We start from the raw sequence: 27,542 nt of genomic DNA on the forward strand, positions 1-27,542 counted from the left end.
GTGGTTCCAGCTACTTGGGAGGCTGAGGCAGGAGAATGGCATGAACCCGGGAGGTGGAGCCTGTGAGGCAAGATTGTGCCACTGTACTCCAGCCTGGGTGACAGAGCAAGACCCCGTCTCAAAAAAAAAAAAAAAAAAAAAAATAGCCTGGGCAACATAGCAGACCCTGTTTCTACAAATAATCAAAAAATCAGACAACCATGATTGTGTACTCCTATAGTCCCAGCTACTTGGGAGGCTGAGGCAGGAGGATCACTTGAGCCCAGGAGGCTGAGGCTGCATTGAGCCCTGTTCGTGCCAATGCACTCCAGCCTGGGTGACAGAATGAGACCCTGTCTCAAAAAAAAATAGTAATAACGAAATAAAAGAAAAATAAATTGGTTTCTGGCTCTTGCAGTTGAAATAATGCTAATACTGCTCTTGTCAATTCAATTTCCTTTCACTCTTTTTTAATTTAATAGAAAATATTTTTAACTTGAATAGTAAATACTTTCATTTACTGGCAAATATTTTTGAAATAATGCATATCTGTGAGAAGAGCAAAAACAGAACAAAAGGGCCAGGCGCGGTGGCTCATGTCTGTAATCCCAGCACTTTGGGAGGCTGAGGCAGGTGGATCATCTGAGGTCAGGAGTTCAAGACCAGCCTGGCCAACATGGCAAAACCCCATCTCTACTAAAAATACAAAATTAGTTGGGCGTGGTGGCACACGCCTGTAATCCCAGCTACTTGGGAGGCTGAGGCAGGAGAATCGCTTGAACCCAGGAGGCGGAGGTTGTAGTGAGCCAAGATTGTGCCACTGTATTCCAGCCTGAGTGACAGAGGAGACTCCGTCTCAAACAAAACAAAACAAAACAGGACAAAAGGTAGCTAATAGTCCTAATCATTCCAGTTTAGATGCTATTAATCCTTCCAGGCCATTTCTTTTTCTGCCAGGCCTTGTGTGAGAGAGCTGTATGTATACATAGGCTTATGTTGCATGTGTGTTGTTTGCTTCCTGTTTTTCACATCTGTATTCATATTGTAGATATAATTCTGGTTTTTTGTTTGTTTGTTTGTTTGTATGTTTGTTTGTTTTTGAGATGCAGTCTTGCTCTGTCACCCAGGCTGGAGGGCAGTGGCGAGATCTCTGCTCACTGCAACCTCCGTCTCCCAGATTCAAGTGATTCTCCTACCTCAGCCTCCTGAGTAGCTGGGACTACTGGCACCTGCCACCATGCCTGGCTAATTTTTATATTTTTATTTATTTATTTATTATTTTTGAGATTGAGTTTCACTCTTATTGCCCAGGCTGGAGTGCAATGGAATGATCTCGACTCACTGTGACCTCCACCTCCCAGGTTCAAGTGATTCTGTCGCCTCAGCCTTCCAAGTAGCTGGGATTACAGGCATGCGCCACCACACCCGCCTAATTTTGTATTTTTAGTAGAGATGGGGTTTCACTATGTTGGTCAGGCTGGTCTTGAACTATTCACCTCAGGTGATCCATCCACCTCGGCCTCCCAAAGGGCTGGGATTACAGGTGTGAGCCACCGCGTCCGGCCTAATTTTTGTATTTGTATTAGACACAGGGTTTCACCATTTTGGTCAGGCTGATCTCGAACTCCTGACCTCATGGTCCACCCACCTTGGCCTCCCAAAGTGCTGGGATTACAGGCGTGAGCCACTGCGCCCAGCCTGTATTTTTTCTTTTTTAACATTTATTTTAACACAACCATTTTCTATGTTAGAATATGGTCTCCAGGCTAGGTGGAGTGGCTCAGACCTGCAATCCTAGCACTTTGGGAGGGCGAAGCAGGTGGATCACTTGAGGTCAGGAGTTCGAGACCAGCCTGGCCAACATGGCAAAAACCAATCTCTACTAAAAAAAACACAAAAATTAGCCAGCTGTCGTAGTGTCTCTTGTGTGCCTGTAATCCCAGCTACTTGGGAGGCTGAGGCTTGAGAATCACTTGAACCCAGCAAGTGGAGGCTGCCGTGAGCCGAGATCACACCACTGCACTCCAGCCTGGGTGACACAGCAAGACTCTGTTTCAAAAAAAAAAGAAAAGAATATGGTCTTCATAACTATATTATTTAGCTTTTGAAGTCAACTTGTAAAGGTATAATATATATAAAATAAAGCACACCCACTTTATATATATAGTTTAATGAATTTAACAAATGGAGACAACCGTGTAACCACCTCCACAATTCAAATACAGATTATTTCCATCATGACCCTTTGCAGGCAGCCTCCAGTCACCTCGCAGGTGTCCACTGTTTGTTGTTGTTGTTGTTGTTTGAGATGGAGTCTCACTCTGTCGCCCAGGTTGGAGTGCCGTGGTGCAGTCTCGGCTCACTGCAACCTCTGCCCCCCAGGTTCAAGTGATTCTCCTGCCTCAGCCTCCCGAGTAGCTGGAATTACAGGTGTCCACCACCACGTCCAGCTAATTTTTTGTATTTTTAGTAGAGATGGGGTTTCATCATGTTGACCAGACTGGTCTCGAACTCCTGACCTCAGGTGATCCACCCACCTCGGCCTCCTAAAGTGCTGGGATTACAGGCATGAACCACCGTGCCTGGCCCATTGATTGTTTTTATGTCACTGTTGCTTAGTTTTGGCTGCTTGGAACTTAATATACATGTAATATTAGGTATGTAGTCTTCCATGGCTGGCTTTTTGTACAGCATGTTTTTGGGATTCAGCTATGTTGTGTGTATCAGTAGGTTTTTTGTTTCTTTTGAAGTATAGAAGTGGTTTTGTTCACTGGTATTGTTCAGCAGTGTTCTATTGTGTGGGTATATTATAATTTGTCTGTCCACTCATCACTTGATGAACATTTAGGTTTCTCTAGTTTCTGTTATGAATAATAGAATAGTTTCTTTTATGAGTATTCAGGTCCAAGTTTTTGTGTGGACATATGTTTTTATTTTCTTGGATAAATATTTAGGGGTGAGCATGCTGAGCCTTATGGTAAGTGTATGTTTAACTTTATAAGAAACTGCCAGATTATCTTCCAAAATGGTTGTTTCATTTTGCATTCCACCAACAAAATACGAGAGTCCTAGTTGCTCCGTGTCCTCACCTACCCTGGAATTGTCAAACTTTATCTCAGTATGACTTTAACTTGCATTTCCCTGAAGGCCCCTGATGCCAATCATCTTTAACTGTGCTTATTTCTATTTCTGTTCTATTTATGTTGTTACACTCATATTTCTTCTTTTGCGAAGTGTCTACTCAAATCTTTTAACCGTTTGTTAATTAGATTGTTGTCTTATGATTGACCTGTGTGTCTTATGATTGATATATTCTGAGTGCAAACCCTTGGTTAGATTTGTTCACTGCTCTATTTCCTCCCAGTTCATCACTTGCCTTTTCCTTGTCTTGGGGTGTATTTTGAGGAACAGATGTATCATTTACCTACTTTTTTCTTCCAATTTATGATTTTTATGTCTATGTTTAAGAATTTTTGTTTACCCCAATGTTAGAAAGATTGTCTATATAGTCTTTTGTTTTGTTTTGGTTTTGTTTTTTTGAGATAGAGTCTTACTCTGTTGCCCAGGCAGGAGGGCAGGGGCGTGACCATGATCATAGCTCAAGCCATTCTCCTACCTCAGTCCCCCAAGTAGCTAGGACTACAAGCATGCATCACTACACCTGGCAAATTTTTTTGTTTGTTTGTTTTTGTTTTTGTAGAGATGGGGGGGGGGTCTCCCTATGTTCTCCAGGCTGGTCTCCAACTCCTGGCCTCAAGCAAAGTTCCTGCCTCAGTCTGGCAAAATGCTAGGATTATAGGCATGAGTCACTGTGCCCGGCCCCAATGTGTATTCTTTCAGAAACTTTATAGTATTAACTTTTAGGTTGGGTGCAGTGGCTCACGCCTGTAATGCCAGCACTTTGGGAGGCTGAGGTGGGCGGATCACTTGAGGTCAGAAGTTCGAGACCAGCCTGGCTAACATGATGAACCCCTGTCTCTACTAAAAATAAAAAAATTAGTGGTGGCGCACGTCTGTAATCCCAGCTGCTCAGGAGGTTGAGGCATGAGAATTGCTTGAACCTGGGAGGCGGAGGTTGCAGTGAGCTGAGATCGTGCCACTGCACCCCACAGCCTGGACGACAGAGTGAGATTCCATCTCAAAAAAAAGAGGCCAGGCCCAGGCATGCCCGTAATTCCAGCATTTTGGGAGGCCAAGGCGAGTGGATCACGAGGTCAGGAGTTCAACACCAGTCTGGCCAAGATGGTGAAACCCCCGTCTCTACTAAAAATATAAAAATTAGCTGGGCATGGTGGCAGGCACCTGTAGTCCCAGTTACTTGGGAGACTGAGGCAGGAGAATTGCTTGAACCCGGGAGGCAGAGGTTGCAGTAAGCTGAGATCGTGCCACTGCACTCCAAGCCTGGGTGACAGAGTGAGACTCCATCTCAAAAAAAAAAAAAAAGGAAAAGAAAAAGACAAAAAAGAAACTTTATAGTATTAGCTTTTAGGTCTATGATCCATTTCTAGTTAATGTTTGTATATGGTGTCAAGTAACAGGCAAGGTTCATTTTTTCCCATATGGATATCCAGTTGTTTCAGCACCAGTTGTTGAAAAGGCTTCCTTGTCCCCATGGAATTGCCTTGGCACCTTTGTTGAAAGTCATATATGATTTTTGTTGACCATATGTGTATGGTTTTATTTCTGGACTCCCTAATCTGTTCCATTGATCTGCTTATCTATCTTTAAGCATTGATCCTTGTTGTTTTACACTAGGTCTTAAAGTCAGGCAGTGTAAATCCTCCCGCTGTGCTCTACTTTTTCAAAATGTGTTGGCTGTTATAGGATCTTTGCATTATTATACAAGTGTTTAAATTTTTCAACCAAAAACTGGGATTGTTGAATGGAATTGCATTGAGGGGGAGATGACATCTTGAATCTTGTGCTCCATAAACATAGAATATTTCTCCATTTATTAGACCTTGTATTTTCTTTCAGCATAACCATGTTTTCAGTGACTGCCTAATATCTCGTTGAAGGAGTAATGTATCCGACCATGTCCATTTTGCCAATTAGATTGTTACCACTTTTTCATCATTAATAATTTGCCATGAATACCATGGTGTTTGTATTAGTCTGTTCTCATGCTGATAATAAAGACCATCCGAGACTGGGTAATTTATAAAGGAAAGAGCTTTAGCAGACTCACAGTTCTGCATGGCTGGGGAGGCCTCACAATGATGGCAGAAGACAAATGAAGAACAAAGTCATGTCTTACATGGCGGCAGGCAAGAGATCTTGTGTAGGGGACCTCCCCTTTATAAAGGCATCAGATCTTGTGAGACTTATTCACTATCACGAGAACAGCACGGGAAAAATCTGCCCTCATGATTCAGTTACCTCCCACCAGGTCCCTCCCATGACACGTGGGGATTATTACAAGTTAAGGTGAGATTTGGGTGGGGACACAGAGCCAAACCATATCAGTGTTCAAAAAATGTTTTTTTCTCTCAAATTTAGGATTATTTGATTGCTGGGAAATTTTATTTTCCAAATTTAGAATTAATCTTTATATAGATTCCCAGCAGTCAAATTACTGGGCCAAAGAATATGAACATTTTAAAGGCTTTGGTATATATTGCCAAATTTCTTTCTACATGTGTTGTACTATTCACATTGCTATCATCAATGAATGAAATGCCTGTTTCACCACATAGCTGCCAATATTTAGTATTTTTTGCTAATTTAATCTGTGAAGTAGAAGATTCCTACTAGAATTTCTTTTATTTCAACTGAAGTGAAACATTTTCCCATATGTCTGCTAACTACTTGATTTCGTCTTTTGCAAACTGTTATTCATGTCCTGTGTCTTAGTTCTTATCATAGATGTGAATGGTATCCCCTCTGGTAGTCAAAATTCTAAGAATGACCCCCAATGGCCTTCTTCTTTCTATAATCCCCTCCCTTTGAGTGAGGGTGGAAGCTGTGGATATGATGAAGTATAACTCCCAAGATTATGTTACCTGGTATGGTTAATCTTAAAATAGGGAGATTTTCTAGATGGGCCTAATCTAACATCATTAGCCTTTTAAAAGCAGAAAATGTTCTCCGCCTGGCAGCAGAAAGGACGGCAGAAAGGGAAGTCAAAGAGATTCAAAGCACAAGAAGGATTTGACGCACCATGGCTGGATTTGATGGTGGAGGGGCCCTGCCTACTGATCAGAGAGGTCTTTTTTTTTTTTTTTTTTTGAGACGGAGTCTCGCTGTGTCTCCCAGGCTGGAGTGCAGTGGCGCGATCTCGGCTCACTGCAAGCTCCGCCTCCCGGGTTCCCGCCATTCTCCCGCCTCAGCCTCCGAGTAGCTGGGACTACAGGCGCCCGCCACCACGCCCGGCTAATTTTTTTTGTATTTTTAGTAGAGACGGGGTTTCACCGTGTTAGCCAGGATGGTCTTGATCTCCTGACCTCGTGATCCGCCCGTCTCGGCCTCCCAAAGTGCTGGGATTACAGGCTTGAGCCACCGCGCCCGGCCCAGAGAGGTCTTTAAAAGCTGAGAGTGGTCCCTGCTGACAGTCAGGGAGGGCACATGACTGGAGTCCTACAACCACAAGGAACTGAATTCTGCCAGTCACCTCAATGAGCTTTCAACTGGGTGCTTCCCAGAGCCTCCAGGTAATAGCCCAGCCTGGTAGACACCTTGATTTCAACCCTGTTTGACCCTAAGCAGAGAATCCAGTTGAACCCACAGAGCTGTGAGCTAATCAGTGGGTGTTGTTTCACCTCTCTACATTTACAGTTATTTATTACACGGCTATAGAAAACTAACACGTGCTCTATGGTCAAAATGTGAACTTTTCTTGTCATATTTGTTGTATATATCTCCCAAAATATTCTTTCCTTTTTTTTTTTTTTTTGGAGACAGAGTTTCGCTCTCGTTACCCAGCCTTGAATGCGATGGCGCGATCTCAACTCACCGCAACCTCCACCTCTCGGGTTCAAGCACTTCTCCTGCCTCAGCCTCCCAAGTAGCTAGGATTACAGGCATGCACCACCACGCCCAGCTACGCTGGAGGAGCTGAGGTTTTCTTTCTCTCTCCCACCCGTTCTTTCTCCATATTGTTCAGGGCCTCTCCTCTTTGTGGTCCTTCAACAGTCTCTCCATCAGGGTCACTGGGCTCCTTACATCATACTCAGCCCTCCCAGCATGTGAAAGCAGAAGTTGCCAGGCCAGGCCTTTTTTTTTTTTTTCTTTCGAAATGGAGTCTTGCTCTGTCATCCAGGTTGGAATGTAGTGGTGTAATCATAGGTCACTGCAGCCTCAAACTCCTGGGCTCAAGCAATCCTCCCACCTCAGCCTCCTGAGTAGCTGGGATTACAGGTGCATGCCACTGTGACCAGCTAGTTAAAAAAAAAAAACAATTTTTTTTTTGTAGAGATAGGGTCTCGCTGGGTTGCCCACGCTGGTCTCAAAATCCTGACCGCAAGCGATCCTCCCACCTTGGCTCATAGTGCTGGGACTACAGGCATGAGCCACTGTGCCAAGGCTGTTGCCAGGCCTTTTTAAGATTTAGGTGTGGAGGCTGGGGGGTGCAGTGGCTCATGCCTATAATCCCAACACTTTGGGAGGCTGAGGCAGGGGGATAACCTGAGGTCAGGAGTTCGAGACCAGCCTGGCCAACATGGAGAAACCCCATCTCTATTAAAAATACAAAATTAGCAGAGCATGGTGGTGCATGCCTATAATCCTAGCTACTCGGGAAGCTGAGGCAGGAGAATCACTTGAACCCAGGAGGTGGAGGTTGCGGTGAGCTGAGATCGCGCCTTTGCACTCCTGCCTGGGCGACAAGAGTAAAACTCCGTTTAAAAAAAAAAAACATTTAGGTGCAGAACTCTCACTGCCTTCCACTGGCTAAAATGAGTCCCAGGTGCCATTCTCTGTACAACACAGCGTAGGCTCCTCCTCCTCCTCCCCTTGCCCCCGACCTGTTCATCTCTTTTGAGACTTGTTCTGGCTATCTTTCCTTATTTATTATTCCAAATAAATTTTATAATCAACCTGCCTTGCTCCATACGTAAATTAATATTTTTATTAGTGTTAATTTAAATATATAAACTAAGCAGAAGAGACTTAACATTTTTATGATGTTACACTTTCCTATCCAAGAGTATGGTGTGTTTGCCTTCTGTTCAAATCTACTGTGATGTCTCAGGCAAGACTTCTTTCCTGTAAGTTTTTCACACTTTTCATTAAGTCTATGCCTTAACTTGTTTATTTCCCGAACTCTTTAATCCAACTAGGTCTTTTCTTCTCTCTCTCTCTCCCTTTTTTTTTTTTTTGATATATGCTGTGATAGTAAAATCTAAAGGAAATTTTCTTCTAAATATCATTTAGTGTAATATCATTTAGTGTAATATAAATAAATTTAGTCATTTAGTGTAATATCATTTACTGAGTAATCTTCTGTTCTTTATAGATTTGCAATGCCTCTTTTATCATATATTGAAATTTTATATACAATTTGAATATATACAATAAAAAATAAATAGGCCGGGCACGGTGGCTCACGCCTGTAATCCCAGCACTTTGGGAGGACGAGGCGGGTGGATCATGAGGTCAGGAGATGGAGACCATCCTGGCTAAAACGGTGAAACCCCGTCTCTACTAAAAATACAAAAAATTAGCCGGGCGTGGTGGCTGTGCCTGTAGTCCCAGCTACTCAGGAGACTGAGGCAGGAGAATGGCGTGAACCCAGAAGGCGGAGCTTGCAGTGAGCTGAGATCCGACCACTGCACTCCAGCCTGGGCAGCAGAGTGAGACTCCGTCTCAAAAATAAATAAATAAATAAATAAATAAATAAATAGTCAATCCTATACATAATATGTTGGGATCTGTTCTGAACGATCTGGCCTATCCAATTGCTCTTATGTCAGGATGATGCTGTTTTAATTCTTACAGTTTTGCTCTATTTTATGCCTAGTAAAAACCTTTCTCCTACAATTAGCTCTTTAAAGAGATGTCATTTCAAAATACTTCTTTATTTTTTCAGAAGAACTTTAACATCATTTCATTAAATTTCCTCATGAAAAATTATATTAGGATATTGAGAGTAATAAATTAGCTCTAAAAACTAATTGTATACAACTGGATATTTTAAAATAGATTTTCTATTCAGAAATACTGTAAGTCTCTCTATTGTGCCATATTTCACATTTCTTAATTCAGCCTTATAGTTTTTCTCATATAACTCAAACATAGATCGCATTCAAATTACTCCAAATATTTTATATTTTGATTGCTGTTGAGAATACAATCTCTATCTTCATTTTATTTTCTAACTGGTTGTTGCTGTTAAATCGAAATGCCTATTGATTTTTGTATATGTAGCTGTTACAAAATTTACAGGCATAACACATAGATGACCAAAAATGTACCAGTCTTCATTTCTCTATAAATTAACCCAGTTTAGCTCCCCAGTAACCATTTCTGCTGAGGACAGGGGAGAAGAAAATCAGTCTCATTATTCAGTTGGAAGCCAGCTGATAGCCAGTGTTTTAGAATTCTCTTTTCATATCCTCAGTCTCCTGCTTACCTTTCCCTAAAAGTATTCTACTTGGGATGGAGAGAGGCATATGGTTCAAAAATGCCACGTCCCTTGGGTGTCTGCCAATATCCCAGCTGGAGTATCTCGAAATCCCATCTCTGCACAGGCCACAGCACACTAGAGGCACCGCTAGAAAGAGCCGGGACTCCCCCCTGGCTGACTCAGCCCATACCTCTAAATTTTTGTTATTTTAATCCTTTGATTCTTCTCTCTCTTGAGCTCCGAATTTCCTATCATGTTTTCTATGAACCTGCGCATCTCTAACCCCAACTGGTACATTGACTCCAAGCATGACATACGGTTGGACCCCACCCCAGGAGCTACTTCTGCTCTTCTCATTCTATTCCCCTTCCTCTAGACCAAACATGTTTCAGATCTTTGGCAAAGTGCTCTTCAACACACATTTTTTGCTTCAGGGTATAAACTTGATGGAGAGAGAGTTGAGAGGCACCTGCTGGGAATGACAAGGAATTTTGAAAATACTTCAGCTTAATATTTCAAAAATATTATCCTACTGTGTAAATTTATCTTCTCTTCTGTTATGGAACTCAAGCGTATACAAAGGCAGAGTGAATGAGTGAATAAAAGTTTTCCTCCTCCTCCTCCCGTACCCATTCCCTCTTCCTCCATTTCCTCCCCTCCTTCTCCGCCCCTCCCATCCTACTCTTTCTCCCCTCCCCACTCCTCCTTCTCCACCCTCTTCATCTTCCTCTTTCTCCCCTCCCCCTTCCCCTCCTTCTCCCTCTTCCTCCTCCTAGAGTTATTTAGAAGCAAATCCCGGATAGCATAGCATTTCACTCTGGCCAAATTTCCAAATTTTTTCCAATAATTTTTCAGAGGATTTTTTTTTAGCTGTATCCCGTAGGTTTTGGTGTGAAGCATTCATACTTTGTTATTTTTAGTCTGTTATATTTTTATTTGTTTCATGACAAATAAGAAACAGATATTGTATTTTAATCGTATTTTAATAAAAATTTATATAAAATATAAAATTCACATAAATTTTATAAGATAAAATTTATAAATAAAAATTTTTATATAAATTTTTATGTATGTTTATATTGAAAATTCTATTTTATTTTACAATTTTACTTTATTTTAACGAATTATTTTTTTTTTGAGATGGAATCTCACTCTGTCACCCAGGCTGGAGTGTAGTGACGTGATCTCGGCTCACTACAACCTCTGCCTCCCAGGTTCAACTGAACCTCTAGCCTCAGCCTCCTGAGGAGCTGAGATTACAGGCCTGTGCCACTACGCCTGGCTAATTTTTGTATTTTTAGTAGCGATGAGATTTCACCATTTTGGCTAGGCTGGTCTCGAACTCCTGACCTCAGGTGATCCACCCTCCTTGGCCTCCCAAAGTTCTGGGATTACAGGCATGAGCCACCACACCTGGCTAATTTATCTTTAATTTAAATTTTATTTTATTTTAAAATTTTATTTTTATGTTTATACATAAATTTCATATATATTATTTGTTTATAAAAAACAAATATTGTATTTTTGTTTGTTTACAAAGAATGCTTCACATTTTGTTATTTGAGAAAGTGTGTCTTAACTGCCAAGTGGTATAAGTTGTGGTAGTTAAGGTATCCGGGACATCCTTAATCAAACTTGTACATAATCAAAATTGAGATGTTCTTAGTGGCCATACATGCAACTGTCTCAGTCCATTCATGCTGTTATAACAAAATACCACAGACTGGGTAATTTCTAAACAATGGAAGTTCATTTCTCCCAGTTCCGAGGGCTGGGAAGTTTAAGAACAAGGTACCAGCATGTTCTGTGTCTGGTTCCACTCTGCTTCCAAGATGGTGTCTTGAATGCTGAGTCCTCCAGAAGGGACAAACGGCAAGTGCTCTCTTGGCAGAAGGGACAGAAGGGCAAAAGGACTAGCTAGCTCCCTTCGATTCCTTTTATAAGGCACTAATCCCATTTATGAGGATGGGTATAATTGATAAGCAATAGTGCTTACACATGCACCACAAACACTTGAAACGTGAATTCCCCATGATTCTGTCTTATTTATAAATTGTACTTCTTATTTTGTTAAAAATCCTTGTCCTAGGTCAGGCATTCAAGACAAGGCTGGCCAATATGATGAAACCCTGTCTCTACTAAAAATACAAAAATTAGCCTGGTGTGGTGGTGGGCGCCTGTAGTCCCAGCTACTTGGGAGGCTGAGGCAGGAGAATCACTTGAACCTGGAAGGTGGAGGTTGAAGTGAGTCGAGATTGTGCAGCTGCACTCCAGCCTGGGTGACAGAGCGAGATTCTGTCTCAAAAAAAAAAAAAAAATTCTTGTCCTTATCTTGTCTCCACTCAGTCTCTGATAGGCTGCGTTGTGTTTAAATCTCCTACTCGCTGTCTCTGTCCATTTATCACTGTGTGTCTCATGTTTTTGTTGTACGTATTTTGTTGCGATGTGTTCTGGGTTGAATTGCATCCCTGCCAAATTAAGGTCCTCACCCTTGGTATTTCAGAATGTGACTGTATTTGGAAGTAGGGTCTTCACAGAGGTAATTAAGTTAAAAGGACCTTAATACAAGATGACTGGTGTATTTAGAAAAAGGGCAAGTTTGGAGTCAGACACTCATACAGAAAGAACATCACTGAACGTGAAGATACATTTTATTTTATTTCATTTTTTGAGACAGGGTCTCGCTCTGTCGCCCAGGCCAGAGTGCAGTGACATGATCTTGGCTCACTGCAACCTCTGCCTCCCAGGCTCAAGTGATCCTCCCACCTCAGCTTCCCAAGTAGCTGGGACTACTGGCATGTGTCACTATGTCCAGCTAATTTTTATATTTTTGTAGAGACGGGGGGTTTTGCCATGTTGCCCAGGCTAGTCTTGGACTCCTGGGCTCAAGGCATCTTCCTGCCTTGACCTCCCAAAGTGCTGGGATTATAGGTGTGAGCCACTGTGCCCGGCCATGAAGACATATTTTTTAAAGATAGAGTGAGGAGACATAAGAGGGCCACCTAAAAGCCAAGGAGAGAGAACTGGAACAGATTCTTTCCTCACCGTCCTCAGAAGAACAACCCTGCTGACATCTTGATTTTGAACTTGCAGGCTCCAGAAGTGTAAAAGAATAAATTTCTGTTGTTTGAAGCTACCAGTTTGTGGTACTTCATTGTGGCAGCCCTAGCAAAAAAGCATTATACTATTCTGCAGTAGTTTTAATACTCTATCTTCACTATCAGTTAATACAATGACCCCCAATTCCTTTCTTTAAGATTGCCTTTAACTATGACATTGCACCTCTGCTGGATTTTCCCATTTGATTGGCAGTCTTTTGTCCAGTCTTTTGATTATGATCATGAGCCCCCCATTGTTATGCACCCAGGCATTTGTTGTATGCATGTATGTGGCGCATTGATCAGCAATTGCCTGTATGAACTCTGGAGTCAGAATTGGTGGCTGCCACTTAGTTGCTATATGACGTTGGGCAAGTACATTAATCTTTCTGTGCCTGTCTTCCCTTCTGTAAGGTGAGGAAATAGTAATTATTCCTGTATCATAAGATTGTCTTGAGGGTTATTAAGAAACTAGCGTAACTGGATTGTTGAGGTTAGGTTGCCAGAAAGCAGACTACGAGATGGAGATTTAATGTGCAGGAAGTTTACTGGGGAGGTGCTCTCAGGATCAAGAGGTGCACAGGGTTTGGGCGTAGGAAGCTGGATTCAATGCGGAGTGTAGTGGTTTAAAATACGTCCTCAAATTCTTTGACCCTGCCTTCCAAAGGTAGAGCTAAATTCCAAGTGTAGGTTGGATTTAGTGACTGTCTTCTAATGGAGAGAAGAAAAGTAGATGTGCTTCAGATACTTGGCCACATAGGGCATTGCAGCTCCCTATTTGCACTCTCTCTTGATTGACTGGTCTGGGAGAAGCTAGCTGCCATATTGTGAGGCTTCTCAAGCAACCTGCGGAGTGGAAGTGAGTGCTCCCAACCTCAGTCACATGAGGGAGCCATCTTGGAAGTGGATATTCCAGCCCACAACAGGTCTTCAGAGGACTGCAAGAACCTGACACCTTGAGCCAGAAACACCCAGGGAAGCTTCTCCTGAGTTCCCAACTCGCAGACATGAGACGTTTGTTATTTAAAACTACTACAGATTGGGCTAATTTGCTACACATCAGTATTTAACTAATACTAGGAGTTTTGGATATGGAATGGTCCTTCAGAGTTGTCCTAAACTGGGACAAGGGAGAGGCCTGTATATCCTAAATGGATTAATCGTCAGGTGTGGACTGCCCCCAAGAAGGGGGAATGACCTTAGGCAAGGCAGTTTTCTTCATTAAAGGAAAGCTTTGAAGAGTGACTTAGCTGAGCGCTGTTGAGATAAATACTCCTAGCAGCTCAGGGAACATGTCCTTCAGTCTTGAAGGAAGGGTCTGGGCAGAGAATCTTAGCACCCACCTAAGGATATTTAGTGGGACCTCTGCTGTTGTCCTAGAATTGGCACTAGGCTCACAATGGAAAACTACAGGCATAGCACTCCATCTCCTAATGAAAGATGCCTATAATTAGGGCCACTTCCCCCAGGGCTTAAGAAAAAGCTGCAGATCTGGCCCCCTCTTCCACCAAATACTTCCCCAGTCCTCTCCTCAATCTATACAGGAAGGCAGGGGAAGGAATGAAAGGAGACAGTATCATGGAGGACAGTGTTTCTGGTGCAAAGTGATGTAGCTGGGAAGGACATAGGACAATCTCTCCTAGGTATCAGGGGGCCTACTGGAAGGGGAGTCTGGTATTCTATTTGCCTGCAGATCTGTTCCTCCAGCACTCTTTCTGATTTATCCCTGTCTGTACTGCAAGAGGGAACAAGAAAATTGAAGAGGGATAGCAGGGGAGAGAGGAGCAGCCATGGGGTGGTCTTCAGTCCAGCCCTTTTTTGTGGCAAAGATGTGTATTTCTCCTGGGTCAAATCCTTCCTGTGCCGAAGACAAATGGTCCTGAGCGATCTTGCCTGAGAGTCTGAGTGTACTGCTGGGTGCTGCCAGGGGCGTGATGGAAAAGATCAAGGTGGGGACAGATCTCCCATGGAACTGTGTGGCAGAGAGAAGGCTCCACCCGACCTCCCCATGTGTACCCCGCCAAAGGAATTTTAAACGAGACAGTTACCCAGAGAAGCAGGAATCAACTAAGAAAATTCAGCAGTGGCCAGTTAAGACATATTTGTCTCATTTTCTCTCCTCTTCCTTATCTCAACACAGAAGCCAGGACTTGCAGAAAACTACGCTTTGCACCTTCCCACTCACACTAAGGGATTTAGGGTCCCGCTAGAGACATGAAATCGACACTTTAACAAGGACTGATTTTTGGTAACTCAAATGGACCAGAAAGTTAAGGTATCACCTAAAGTGTGAGGGATGGAAAAGATTTAAAAGGATAGCGATTGGAGGCTGGGCGCGGTGGCTCACCCCTGTAATCCCAGCACTTTAGGAGGCCCAGACAGGCGGATCACGAGGTCAGGAGTTCGAGACCAGCCTGGCCAACATGGTGAAACCCCATCTCTACTAATACACAAATAAGCTGGGAGTGGTGGCGCGTGCCTGTAATCCCAGCTGCTCGGGAGGCTGAGGCAGGAGAATCGCTTGAACCCGGGAGGCGGAGGTTGCAGTGAGCTGAGATAGCGCCACTGCACTCCAGCCCGGGCGACAGAGCGAGACTCCGTCTCAAAAACAAAACAAAACAAACAAGTATACAATGTGGATACATGTGTTTCTTTTTCTGTTTCTCTGCAGTGTCTACTGAGATTGATTTTTTACCATTTGAAAATGATGGGTGAGTCTAGTGGAAAGGGATCCACTTCTTGAATTCTAATAGACTAGACTGTGATTTTCAAGTCCCTAATGAATTGTTCTAAAATCGCTGAGTTTGAGTTGCCAGGAAAACATTCAAGGCAGAGACCAAAGCCCTGACGGCAGAGATGAGCTGCAAACCAAGACCTGAATATTTGAAAATACCATTTATTAACCTTCAAAAGCAGTTGTAGCTGCAGTACCAACACTGCTGGCCTGTAAAACATTTTATATTCTCAAGAGGGAGGCATTCATGATACTAATTCTTGCAATCGTTTTACAGATAATTTCTGATGTCATCTCAAAAGTAATGCACTTTTAAAAACAATTATCGGAATCAAATAAACAAAAAGCAAAGAATTTAAACAAAAAGCACTTTTCGCCGCATTAAATCACTTGCCAAAATGAAATCTGACCTGCTTACTGGCAAAATCCTCATTTATAACATTTACAAGAGATTTTAACTCAGTAAACGAAGTATGTTAACCGTGCACTGCCCTGCCCTGCAGTAACGCCACCCACCCCCGCAAACTGTATCTGGGGTCAGCTGTTGCTGGGAATAAGAATAGGCAGATTCACTTCAGCTTCCAGTCTTTCATTTGCAATCAACCTCCAAGCGCCAGAGCCTGCCGGCCGTGCCTTTCCACCCTTTAGCGCGGGGCGCACGGATCTGAATATTTAATACCCGGTTCCAGGACACGCGCCTGGGGAACACCCACAATCCCTCGCGGCCCGAGGAGCCCGGCCGGCGGGTGACCCAACGCCGCGGCTCCGAGCGGAGCGAGGTCACCTGGCGCTTCCCGAGACCTTGGCCCTAGGCCCGGCTGGCGCTGGGACGCTGGGAAGCCGAGCCGCCAGCCGATCAGCGCTTTGCAGGACGAGCGCGCAGGGGCTGCACCCCTGAGGGTGACCGGAACCGTTCCCGTGAGAAGGGCAGGGAATGGCGCCTGGCCACGGACAGACAAGGGGGCGCCGGCTCTTCAGAACCCCAGGGAGAAAGCGGTAGAGGGCTACAGTTGAGGAGATTAAGGACATTTGAGGAGGGCAGGCATTCCCAAGTTATAACCTCCAGAAAGACAACTCCATAGTGCTACCCCTCTGCGCCGCACAGCCTGACGGGAGCATCATGCTTCCTGCGCAGGCTGCGTCCGACAGACGGCCTCGGTCCCGCCCCCGGCCGCGGGGCACGCCGGGAGAGCCGAGAGTTCTTCCCTCCCTCCCCTAACCCAGAAAGAAAAGGAGCATTTCCGGCGTAAGACTATCCCGAGTGGGGCTAGTTTGGTCCCGCCTTTCACGCTCGGAGTGGGCGGGGTGAAGGGTGACAGCTCTTCTCCCCGCACTAAGGCCTGCTCCTGTGCCGGAAGGAGGAAGGCGTGGAGCGTTCGCCTCTCGGAGCTAGGAAGTGTGTGCGACGTAGGTGCGAGGTCACGTGAGCTGCTGCCGGCTGAGAGGGAAAGGGGCGGGGCCCAGAACGAAGGGGCGAGGCGCCCCTTGTTTCCCTGGGGTCACGCGCAGCCGGAAGTGGCGGCTGCTGTGGAGAATTGGAGATGGGAACGGCCCTGGACATCAAGATTAAAAGAGCGAATAAAGTTTATCACGCCGGGGTAAGTGGGGGCTTGGGGTGGAGATGGGGTTGGGCGGGTCTGCAGGTTCCGCTGTCTCCATAGCCCTGCACACGTCCCGCGTCCCTAGGCGGGGCAGGGCTGTCCCACCAGGTGCGTCTCCGCCAGGTGGGTGCGTTCCCGCCAGGTGCGTCCCCGCCAGGTGCTTCCCGCGCGAGCCTGGCCTGCCCTGCGAGGGGCCCCGCGAGAGGCGCCGCCGCAGCATCTGCGGGACGTGCAGGGCAGGCGCCCGGCTCCGGGGCTGCAGCTCTTCCCATCTGGCCCCTTGAACACCCGGCGGTGGGCATTGGGCCTTCAGGCTTGAGCTCCCGCAGTGAGCGCTGAGGGCAGAGGAGTTGACGACCAGACTCCCCTTTCCCTCTCTCCTAAGGTGCCCGCAAAGGTCCAATGAACGAAAGCTAAAACTAACCTTGGAAGCAGTAATGGGTATGTCTGGCGGCAGCATATATTAAGTGACAGTCACTTTTAACAACATACTACGAAAGTTACTCCTTTTTCTGGTTTTATTCTTCGACTGAGATAAAGGATTGACTATTAAAATGCAAGCATAAAAAAATAAAATCTTGACTCTGCCATTAACAGGTTTTGTGACATTGGCCAGTCATTTAATCTCCTTGGGCCTCAGTGTCCTTATTTGCAAATGAGGGTGTTGTAAGGTTCCTCTGACTCGGGGAATCTCAACCCTTACTCGACATCAGAATCAGTCACCCTGAGGAATTTTAAAATATGGTTGCTCGGGTTCCACTCTCGGCGATACCGATGATACATGTGCAGCTAGGGTTGAAATCACAGCCCCAACACTCTTCGGAATAAAATTGATAGCAGTGGTTGGGCATATTAATGCAAAGTAATCTCACAAGGGACAGAGTACCAGACAAAGGTCTTGGATGGATGCTGAAACTTTTGGGCAAAAGAACTGGGGAAGCCTGGTATTTACACAAGCTCAAATGGTCATCCCTTTGATGGTTAATTACAAAGGGAAAAAACTGGCCTGGCGTGGTGGCTCACACCTGTAATCCCAGCACTTTGGGAGGCCGAGGCGGGCAGATCACCTGAGATCAGGAGTTCGAAACCAGCCTGGCCAACATGGTGAAACCCTGTCTTTACTAAAAATACAAAAATTAGCCGGGCGTGGTGGCAGACGCCTGTAATCCCAGCTACCCCGGCAACTGAGGCAGAAAAATCGCTGGAACCCGGCAGGCAGAGGCTGCAGTGAGCCGAGATTGCACCACTGCACTCCAGCCTGGGCCACAGAGTAAGACCCCCTCTCAAAAAATCAAAAGGGAAAAAGCTACCTTTATAATGGAGAAATCTGGTAGTCACACTCTAGCCAAGCACAACAATGAACACCACTTTACCATCACAACTAATGAGACGACTGACATTCGGTACCCCTTGGCATGATGCACCAAAAAGGTCACAACTCAGCTATGTAGTATTCCCGCCAAAAATGTTTAATCCATGTCAGTTCATAAAGAAACAATCAGGCATATCCAAATTGAGGGACATTCTGTGAAACAAGTAGCGTGGTTTTTTCAGAAATATCAATGTCAAAAAATAAAGGCGAGATAATTTTTCTAGACTAAAAGACTAAAGGGACATGAGAACCAAATAGAATGCTTAATTTCTGATAAAATATAAATCCGAATATGGACTATAATTGTTGTGTATTGGTGTTGAATTTCTCCAGCGTAATATTTTGGTTATATAGGAGAATACTTCACATGCTGAAGTGTTTAGGGTCAAAGTGTCCAGCCATAGACTGTGCACATATGTTTATGCACATGTGTGTATAGGAGAGAAAGTGAATGTGGCAAAATACTAACAATTGCTGAATGAGGTTAAAAGCTACATGAGTCTGTATTCTTTTTAAAAAATAACAGCTTTGTAGAGATAATTTAAAATACAAAATGTACCCTTTGAAAGTATACAATTCAGTAGTTTTTTAGTGTATTTGCAGAGTTGCGCATCCATCACCACGATCTAATTCTAGAACATTTTCACCCCAAAAAGAAACCCTGAACCCATTAGCTGTCACTCCTCATTCCCTCTCCCTCCTGACCCCTGGCAGTGACAAATCGACTTTGTCTCTGGAGTTGCCTGTTCTTGACATTTCATATAAATGGAATCGTACAGTTTGTGACCCTTTTGACTGACAGGCTTCTTTTACTTCAAGTAATGTTCGGTGTTCATGCTTGTCATAGCATGTGTCAGTTCCTCATTCCTTTTTATGGTTGAATAATATTCCATTGTATGGATAGATCATATTTTGTTTAACCACTCATCTCTTGATGGACATTGGAGTTATTTCTACCTTTTTGCTATTAATAATGTTATGAACATTGTAGTACAAGTTTTTATGTGAGAGGATATTTTTATTTCTCTTGGGTGTATACCTAGGAGTGGATTTTGCTGAGCTACTTTAACTTTTTGAAGAGCTGCCAAATTATTTTCCAAAGTATCTTGTACCACTTCACAGTCTACCGGCACTGTATGACGGTTCAAATTTTTCCACTACTTTATAGTTTCATAACTTTTCTGGAGCTTGGAAATGTTTCAAAATAACAATGGGAGGGCAATGACAGGAGACTCTATGCGTTTAACTTTAGTATTCATTATTTCATTAACAAGTTAGCACATTCTTTTCAGAAATGTTACTCCAGCTGGGATGCTGAGATATCTTCTGTGGTTTTAAATATGATACAAGTAATGAAAAGTATATTAGAAAAGAGGCAAGCAGTGGAATGATAAAGTTGCCCCAGCAGAAGTCATCCACAGCCAGGACCACTTCCTGCGGGTCGCAGAGTTGAAGACTGAGTCAGCTCTGTCCCTCTAGACTACATGTCCTGATGCTAGTATCAGGAACAGAATCTGCAATTGATGGCTGAAGGCAGCTTCTCTCAACCTTCAGTCACTTTTTACACTTACATGCATTTTAAAGGAAACATTATATGGTGAATATAAAAGAAAAACATTGCTATATTTTTTTAAAAGGCAACAGAAAAGAGAAAGTTATTAAACTAATTAATCAATTGACAAAAATCTCTGACATGAGTGCCCATGATTCATGTGCTAGACTCCATGATCTGTGACTCAGGGTAGGTGGAGTAGGCAGCCAGCACTGTCATGGCTGCTTTCCAAGCCCCACGTAGCAGGACCCTTGCGGTCTGGTCCTCCAGGAGGCCTCATTGACCGCAGGCAGTGCATATGTCACTTCTAGTTTGCACTGTGGTTGTGGGAGAAGCGGCCCTTCTCTCCTACCCTCCTCACCCTTAGCTGGCTGCAATGGAGCTGATAGCATACACATTTTCTCTTTTCTCCGTACATCTCAACAGTGACAGTAAAGATTCAGTTACCAAAGATTTGACTTACCTATGGGCCTGCCAGAGCACCATGCCTACAATTCTGGGTTGCTTGAGGTGGCTGCCACCTACTTTAGCCTGATTCTAAGCAGTACTATCCCAGGCTTGAGGTCATGAGTGATTGTCTTTCAAGTGAAATGTGTTTGTCAGTGTAAGCACATAAGGCAAGCTTATGTTCCAGCAGAGGTTCTGGGGTAGGGTTTGACAGCCAGGCAGTACCACTCTCATTTTTCTGATGAGGAAATGGAGGCTTAGACAAGTTGAAGAATTTCATAACCCAACTAGACAAGTTGAAGAACTTCACCCAACTAATGACCGAGTCTGGATTCCAACTCAGATCAGTTCCAGTTCAAAGCATGTCCATCAAACACTATTATTTTGCTTCCCTAGGAGTGGCCATTTTTATGCAAAATGGAGGAATTTGTAATATAGAAATGTTATTCATTTCTTAGTAGTGCTGTGAATAACATTGAGATATTTCAATAAAAAGAGACTGATACGACTTCTACTTTGAAGATATGCTGATTCTGTTATTGTGCTTTTTGGTATCTTTGTTGTGGAAGCATTTGAAAATGGCTTGATTCTATGGACACCAGAGAAACCTAAGTTATACTTAGATTTAAAATTGACCTTTTTTTTTTAAGAAAAAATATTGACAATGATTTTTAAAAAATTACAGTTGAAGCATTTAAAAAATATAAACGTAATACATGACATGTTAAAAACGTAATATCCCGGCTGGGTGTGGTGGCTCGTGCCTGTAATTGCAGTACTTTGGGAGGCTCAGGTAGGCAGATCACTTGAGCCCAGGAGTTCGAGACCAGCCTGGCCAACATGGCGAAACCCTATCTCTACTAAAAACAGAAAAAGTAGCTGGGTGTGGTGCACGCCTGTAATCCCAGCTACTTGGGAGGCTGAGGTATGAGAATCACTTGAACCCGGGAGGCGGAGGTTGCAGTAAGCCAAGATCACACCACTGCACTCCAGCCTGGGCAACAGAGCATGACTCTGTCTCAGGAAAAAAAAAAAATAACATGCTGCAGAAGAAGGTAAAATGAAAAGTCAAGTCTCCTACTCTTCCTGACTGCCTGTTCTGCCCTTGGACGTATTCACTGATGATTTGTGTACTGTTCCAGACACACGTGTGCACACACATGCAACTTGTTCTTTTGCTTAATAATGTACCTTTATTTTGGATACTTTTTCATATTAACATTTTCATTAGTCCCATTCTTTTTTATATTATTTAATCAACTTCATTCAACCAATGTCTGTTGATCTCATGAGGGTTACAGGTTAGTAGAGAAAGGCAAATATATAAAATGAGAGATGATTAAAAAGATGATCAAGTGCTCAAATAAGAGCATCTGTGGTGTATGAAGGAGCATAAAGTAGGGTATAGTCATCTAGGGGGAAAAGTGAGAAGCTAGGGGCCCTTCTGGAGCTTCATTGAACCTAGTTTTGAAAACTAAGCATTAGAATCTAGTTTTGAAAAGTAAGCATTAGAATCTAGTTTGAAAATCAAGTATTAAACTAAGTGCCCACCATGCACTGCTGGTCTCAGTCATGAGGAATAGGCAATGTAAACCTAGTGAACAAGAACTTGCAGACGTTTGGGATGCAATCTGAGTCCTGTAGACTGTTTCTTTCACTTGATTGACCAGGTGTTTATAGTTGTTCATCCTCATCTAATCTGGCAGCAACAGCAGTTTTTTAATGTGACTTAGGTTGACCGTCTTTCCAAAATATTTGTTTTCTTAAGGTTTATTCTGTTTTGTTTTGTTTTTTAACTTTGTAAGTTGGCTGTTTAGTATATTGAATTGTAGCCTCCTTTTTAAAAATGCAGACATTTCGCACTAAGTTCTACTCTAAAGTAGTACTTCGTACCTTAAGTTTTTTTTGTTTTTAATAGGTGAGTGAATTATTGTAAAGCAAAAACCCTTGTAACCCTCCCCACGTCCTGCTGGAGAGGAGAGTGGAAGTAGGATCACTTCACCTAGATTCTAGGAGAAGACACTGCTCCAAAGGACCCTGATGAGGTTTCATGGTTTAGTAACCTCATGCACTGTGGGAATGTCAGAGGACCCCGAGATAATGCTCCACTGCCATGTCTGAAAATTGTGTCCCACAATATTTGATTGGTAGTGTTTTCTATTATTGTACAACTTAAAATATCTTTTAATTTCCATTATTTTTTTGACATGAGTTGTTTAGAAATGTGTGCTTCAGTTTCTGTTATAGCAACAACTCTTGTCACCCATAGCCTTGTAAAAAATCCTAATTTTAATATTTAAATTTTAGAAAATTTCTTACAAGCAGAATTACAAAAAGAGTAACTAACGAAAGTGAGATTATGATGGGATAACGGAATGTCAAGTCTAATTGTCAGGAAAGGACAGAATAACATGGGAATGACAATCAAAATGGACTAAGGTCTTAAATCTAAGATCTGAAACTATGAAGCTACTAAAAGAAACATTGGGGAAACCCTCCAGGACATTGGTCTGGGCAAATATTTCTTGAGCAATACCTTAAAAGGACAGGCAACCCAAGCAAAAATGGACAGATGGGATCACGTCAAGCTAAAAAACTTCTACACAGCAAAGGAAACAAAGTGAACAGAATAACATGGGAATGTTTTCTATAATTTAGTAGTAACTGGCAATAGTTTACAAATACATTGTGTGTATACCGCTGTCATTGCACTAATTACCTTCTGTTGTAGTGACTGTTCTATTAGTCCACTCAATTAAAATATTTGATTTTGTTTATCTTTGTATTCCTGGGCCTGGCAGTACTCGCCACTTAATAGGTGCTCAAAAACTTTATTAAATGATGAGTGGAAGCCTTAAAACATTTTTAAAAATGCATAAGACTGCTAGTTTTATAAATGCATTGATCAGAAAGGGGAAACTATGGTATTGTAAGCATATTATGGGTTTTGCTTCGTAATTATAAATAATATTCTAGGTATCAATTCCAGAAAGATGTTGGTAAGATTTATTCTTATTTTGACATAGCCCCAGTGCTACACATTGCACCCTCCATTACTTGTGTTTGCTTTAGAATAGTCATTCTTAAGATCATGATTCAAATAAATTGGGAGTAGAGATTCCAGAATTCCTATAAATACGGTTTTCTGTCTGATTCGGGAATGGAATATAATAGAAAATTGTCCAAGGTTTGATTTTCCATGGTCTTCATCCTAGTTCCTGTGGCTCATTGCAAATATAGACCCTTTCTCCAAGCTTGCAGCATTGCTGTTGGGGCACCTTCTCCCTAAGCGCATCCTTCCCCTTGGATAGAAAACTTCTTTTTTAAGTATTTGATTAAAATAGAGATGAAATCATGCTGTGTTGCCCAGGTCAGTCTGAAACTCCTGGCCTCAAGGAATCCTCCTGCCTTGGCCTGACAAAGTGTTGGGATTACAGGCATGAGCCACCACGCCTGGCTTAAAAACTTGACTTCTCTTTCCAAAGACCCATGTATGGTATGATAATCAGGAATTGTGTTAAAAATTCCCTAATTCCACACTTCCAGTGAAAGATAAATTTCCCATGGAAATACCTAACACTGTTTTATAATTAGGTAGACTAGGACAGCCTTTTCCAGCTCACAGAGTGCTTTAATCCTTCCATATACTGTTAAGAGGTGGTGTTTTCCCCATTTTTTGGTTCAGATGAGAGCAGATATTTGAAGTTACGTCTTTTTAGTCCTAAATCTAGGATTCTGTGTGCCTTCTCTGGGTCTTAATTCTCATCTGTAGGATGGAGATGATACTACTCAAAGGCTGTATTTTGAAAACTAATGAGATCGTGTTTTAAGACATTTATCCTAGCTTCCAACACCTCGTAGGGGCCGGAGTAATAGGTGGTGGCACTGTCAAGTTTTTTTTTCCACGCTCTGAGGTCTGTTCACCCTTAGAACTGCCCTTTGTGTGCCACAACGCTAGTTACATTAGTACACCCTCCAAATGGCATAATGAGTGCTTGTCAGATGCTTCACTGATTGTCAAATATGTGCCCACTGTCTGTGTCTACTTGGAGGAAGGAGAGTCAGTGACCAAGGAGAACATACAGAGCAGACAGCGTTTTTGGCCCTGAGAGCCGAGGGTGATTTTGGTATTGTTGCATCTCCTTTGTTTAGTGCAGTAGATGTGTTCTTGGTCAAAAAGTTGGACTCAAATGCATTGTAAATTACTTTATGTCTTGGAACGCCGTAGGGGAGCTTACTGGTTAGAAAAATCCTGCAGTAAATATTTCTGTAGTGTAAATTTAATGCATTTGTTTTTACAAATTCAGAATGTTTTACATTCTTAAATTCTGGCACATGTACTCATGAAAATGACATTGTTAAATATTATGGTTGTGAAAAACATAAATAAGATATTTATGCCCCAGCATAGCCAGGTTACAATGAGAAGAAATTTATACACTGTGGACTGAGTATTGTTACCTTAAGAACCTCAGTACTATCTGAATTTGGCATGCCCGTAATTTCTTGTGAAAAGAAAAGGAGAAACCCTATATATAAGAGTTCATTATTATGAAGAAAAATTGCAAAACTAAAATGCTAGTTTTTTTTTAAGCTTAAGTATTCTACTTTAACCTGCTGGATTCTTAGTAAATGAATGATCAGTTGTAGTGAACGCTTGTTGTAAGGACTCAGGGTATAAAAATTTAAATCTTTGCTAGGAGAGATCTTAAGATAATTTGGAGAGGTATGAACCTTTTAGGAATACAGTCATCCAAACTTTAAGTAGCTCTCTTTTTCCGCTAATAACCTAATCCTCCTGAAAAAGCTTGTCTGCTAAATCATAACCTAAACTCTTATGTAATGCATAAGAAGCATTTTCAGGATTATCCGAGATTGTCTGAAAACTGCGATGCGATAAAAAGTGTTCATGCAGTTCTCCACTTGGTGTTTGTTGCCGCAAATCTTGTACGAGCCTGGGCCTGAGCAGTGGTAAAGCTTGCTTGACCACAGCGGCGTGTTTCGGCACTGGACAGGTCTCAGCCTGTTTTGCACACCCTTCATCCCCTGCAAGCTGCTTGCCAGATCTCCCTCAGCCACGATGATGGGCTTTTCCTCTGCCTCCTCCTAATGCCGAGTCCCCGACGCAGACGCTCATCTCCGTTATGTCATTTAGGAGTCTACTCTGTGTCTCCAGACATGCTTTCTCTTAGGCCCGAAACCTGCAGCCTACACCTTCTGCCTGTTAACAAAGGAAGGAAAAAGGAGAAAACTTTATTTTCCAGGTAACAATATGTAGACTGAGGACACGTAGCTTCTGGGAAAGCGAAAGCACGGAAGCCTCGGGTCCCTACCGCGCGTTCATCAGGTTCTGGAGTGCAGGGAATGCCCGGCGCATGCGCAGAGGTAACACACGTAACATCGCGTGTTCGTTTTGGCGCCGGGTTTTATCACTAAAAGTTGGAATGCGGCTCTGTATGTCGAAAGGTGAATGGCAGGGCATGGAGACGCTTTGCGTGCGCAGTCTCTGTGAGCCAGCTGCAACGGGCCTGGGAACCGCAGCACGGATCAGGAAAGGATGCTTGCGGGGCGCCTCCTGCGCAATCGGTGCTGCTGCTGGACTCCGGGGCGGAGGCGCCCGGGTCAGCCGCACTCACTGAAGTCGCTGGGCAACGTTTTGCTAGAACAGGTTTCTGTCTGACTGCAGGCAGATCTCACGGCAGTTAACCTCGTAGTGTGAACGATATAGGGGTATGTGAGCAACGCTTCCCCCTGCTGTGGCCGCTTAGTCTCTTGGCGAGGGTCTCATCTCCTCCACACACTGGCCAGCTGGAGCCGCGGGTACCATGTGCAGCGCAGCGCAGACTCGTGGGCGCTGCAGGCTGGTGGGCGCTGCACGGTGCTTCACCGTCCCCTGCCCCGTGGCCCGGCTCCCCGCTTGGTGCCCCACCCGGAGGCGACAGAGCCCATCTGTTCTGTCTGGACTCGGTTTCCAATCCAGCTAACGCGGACTTTCCGCCGGTCCCAGCCGTCCCCTGTCCTGGGAAGTCGTGACTGCCATTGCCCTTGCTGCTCCTTTGTCCCCATCCTCCCACGCCTCTGGTGCTCTGGCTCCCCAGTCCTTTCCCTCCTCTGCAGTCCTCTCTTCCGCCCTTGCTCTGGGCTGACCATGAGCAAGGCAGGGTTGTGAAAAGCTGGAAGGGGAAGCCAGTTTGCCATTTGCTTTCCGCTTTCATTTCAACCACACTGGAGTTTGTGACGTCGTAAAGTTCCCCATTTCACGCATTTCTTTTTCCATCAGGTTGTTGTTATACAGACAGGCAGTGCTTTTACTGCATGTGGCTGCACCCCCACCCCAACCAGTTACTTTTCTAGGTTTCAGCTTACATTCAGAAAACTGACTGACTTGTTAGCCATCGGCCAGGTGGGCTGACCTGCGTCCCGTCCCCGTCCCCGAGAGCACACAGGCCAGACGCTTCGGAAGCGCATGGTCCACGCGTCACCTGCGGACAGGGGCTCGCCCACGAGAAGCCCCTATGGCCGAAACTCAGAGGGAAACCTTGCCTGTTTGCTGTCCAGAGCCCAGGGAGAGGTCAGTTGACCTCAGAACCTGATCGCTTTTTATTTTTTCCAGAGCATTTTCTAGATCAGTTATTTACAGACCTCATTTTGGGAAACTGCACTTCCTCTTTTTACATATATTTGCTTTTTTTTTTTTTTTTTTTGAGACAGAGCTTCATTCTGTCACCCAGGCTGGAGTGCAGTGGTACAATCTCTGCTCACTGCAGCCTCCATCTCCCAGGCTCAAGCGATTCTCCTGCCTCAGCCTTCCGAGTAGCTGGGATTACAGGTGTGTGCTACCACGCTTGGCTATTTTTTTATTTGTAGAGACGGGATTTCTGCATGTTGCCCAGGCTGGTCTCAAACTTGTGGGCTCAAGCGATATTCTGGTCTCAGCCTCCCAACCACCATGCCCCAACTCCATATTTAATTTTTAAATTATAAAGTGGTAAAACTTAAATTTATTACCACGAATAAAAGAAAAAAGTATGTCCTGGATATTTTTCATACAAACACAAATATGTAAAGATGGAATTTTTGTAAAATACTTCTTATTGTCCTCTAACTTATCTACAAGAACACGTTATGGACATGTTTATATGGCGAGCAGCCATGAAAAAACCGCCTGGGCTTTTTATTGTCTGTAATGGAGAGCTT

The 27,542-nt window shown here is 43.6% G+C and overlaps 1 protein-coding gene across 1 annotated transcript in view; it reads left to right on the top strand.

Annotated features, from left to right (window-relative positions):
- Positions 1-16,784: 16,784 nt before the first annotated feature.
- VPS26C (VPS26 endosomal protein sorting factor C) overlaps positions 16,785-27,542 on the top strand; it is a 42,075-nt gene continuing 31,317 nt past the window's right edge. Inside the window, 1 exon segment of the mRNA NM_001265971.1 lies at positions 16,785-16,971. Within this exon segment, the coding sequence (NP_001252900.1) occupies positions 16,915-16,971 (57 nt within the window). The 5' untranslated portion in view covers positions 16,785-16,914.

Source organism: Macaca mulatta, chromosome 3 (assembly GCF_049350105.2).
Source record: "Macaca mulatta isolate MMU2019108-1 chromosome 3, T2T-MMU8v2.0, whole genome shotgun sequence".
NCBI classification, from domain to species: domain Eukaryota; kingdom Metazoa; phylum Chordata; class Mammalia; order Primates; family Cercopithecidae; genus Macaca; species Macaca mulatta.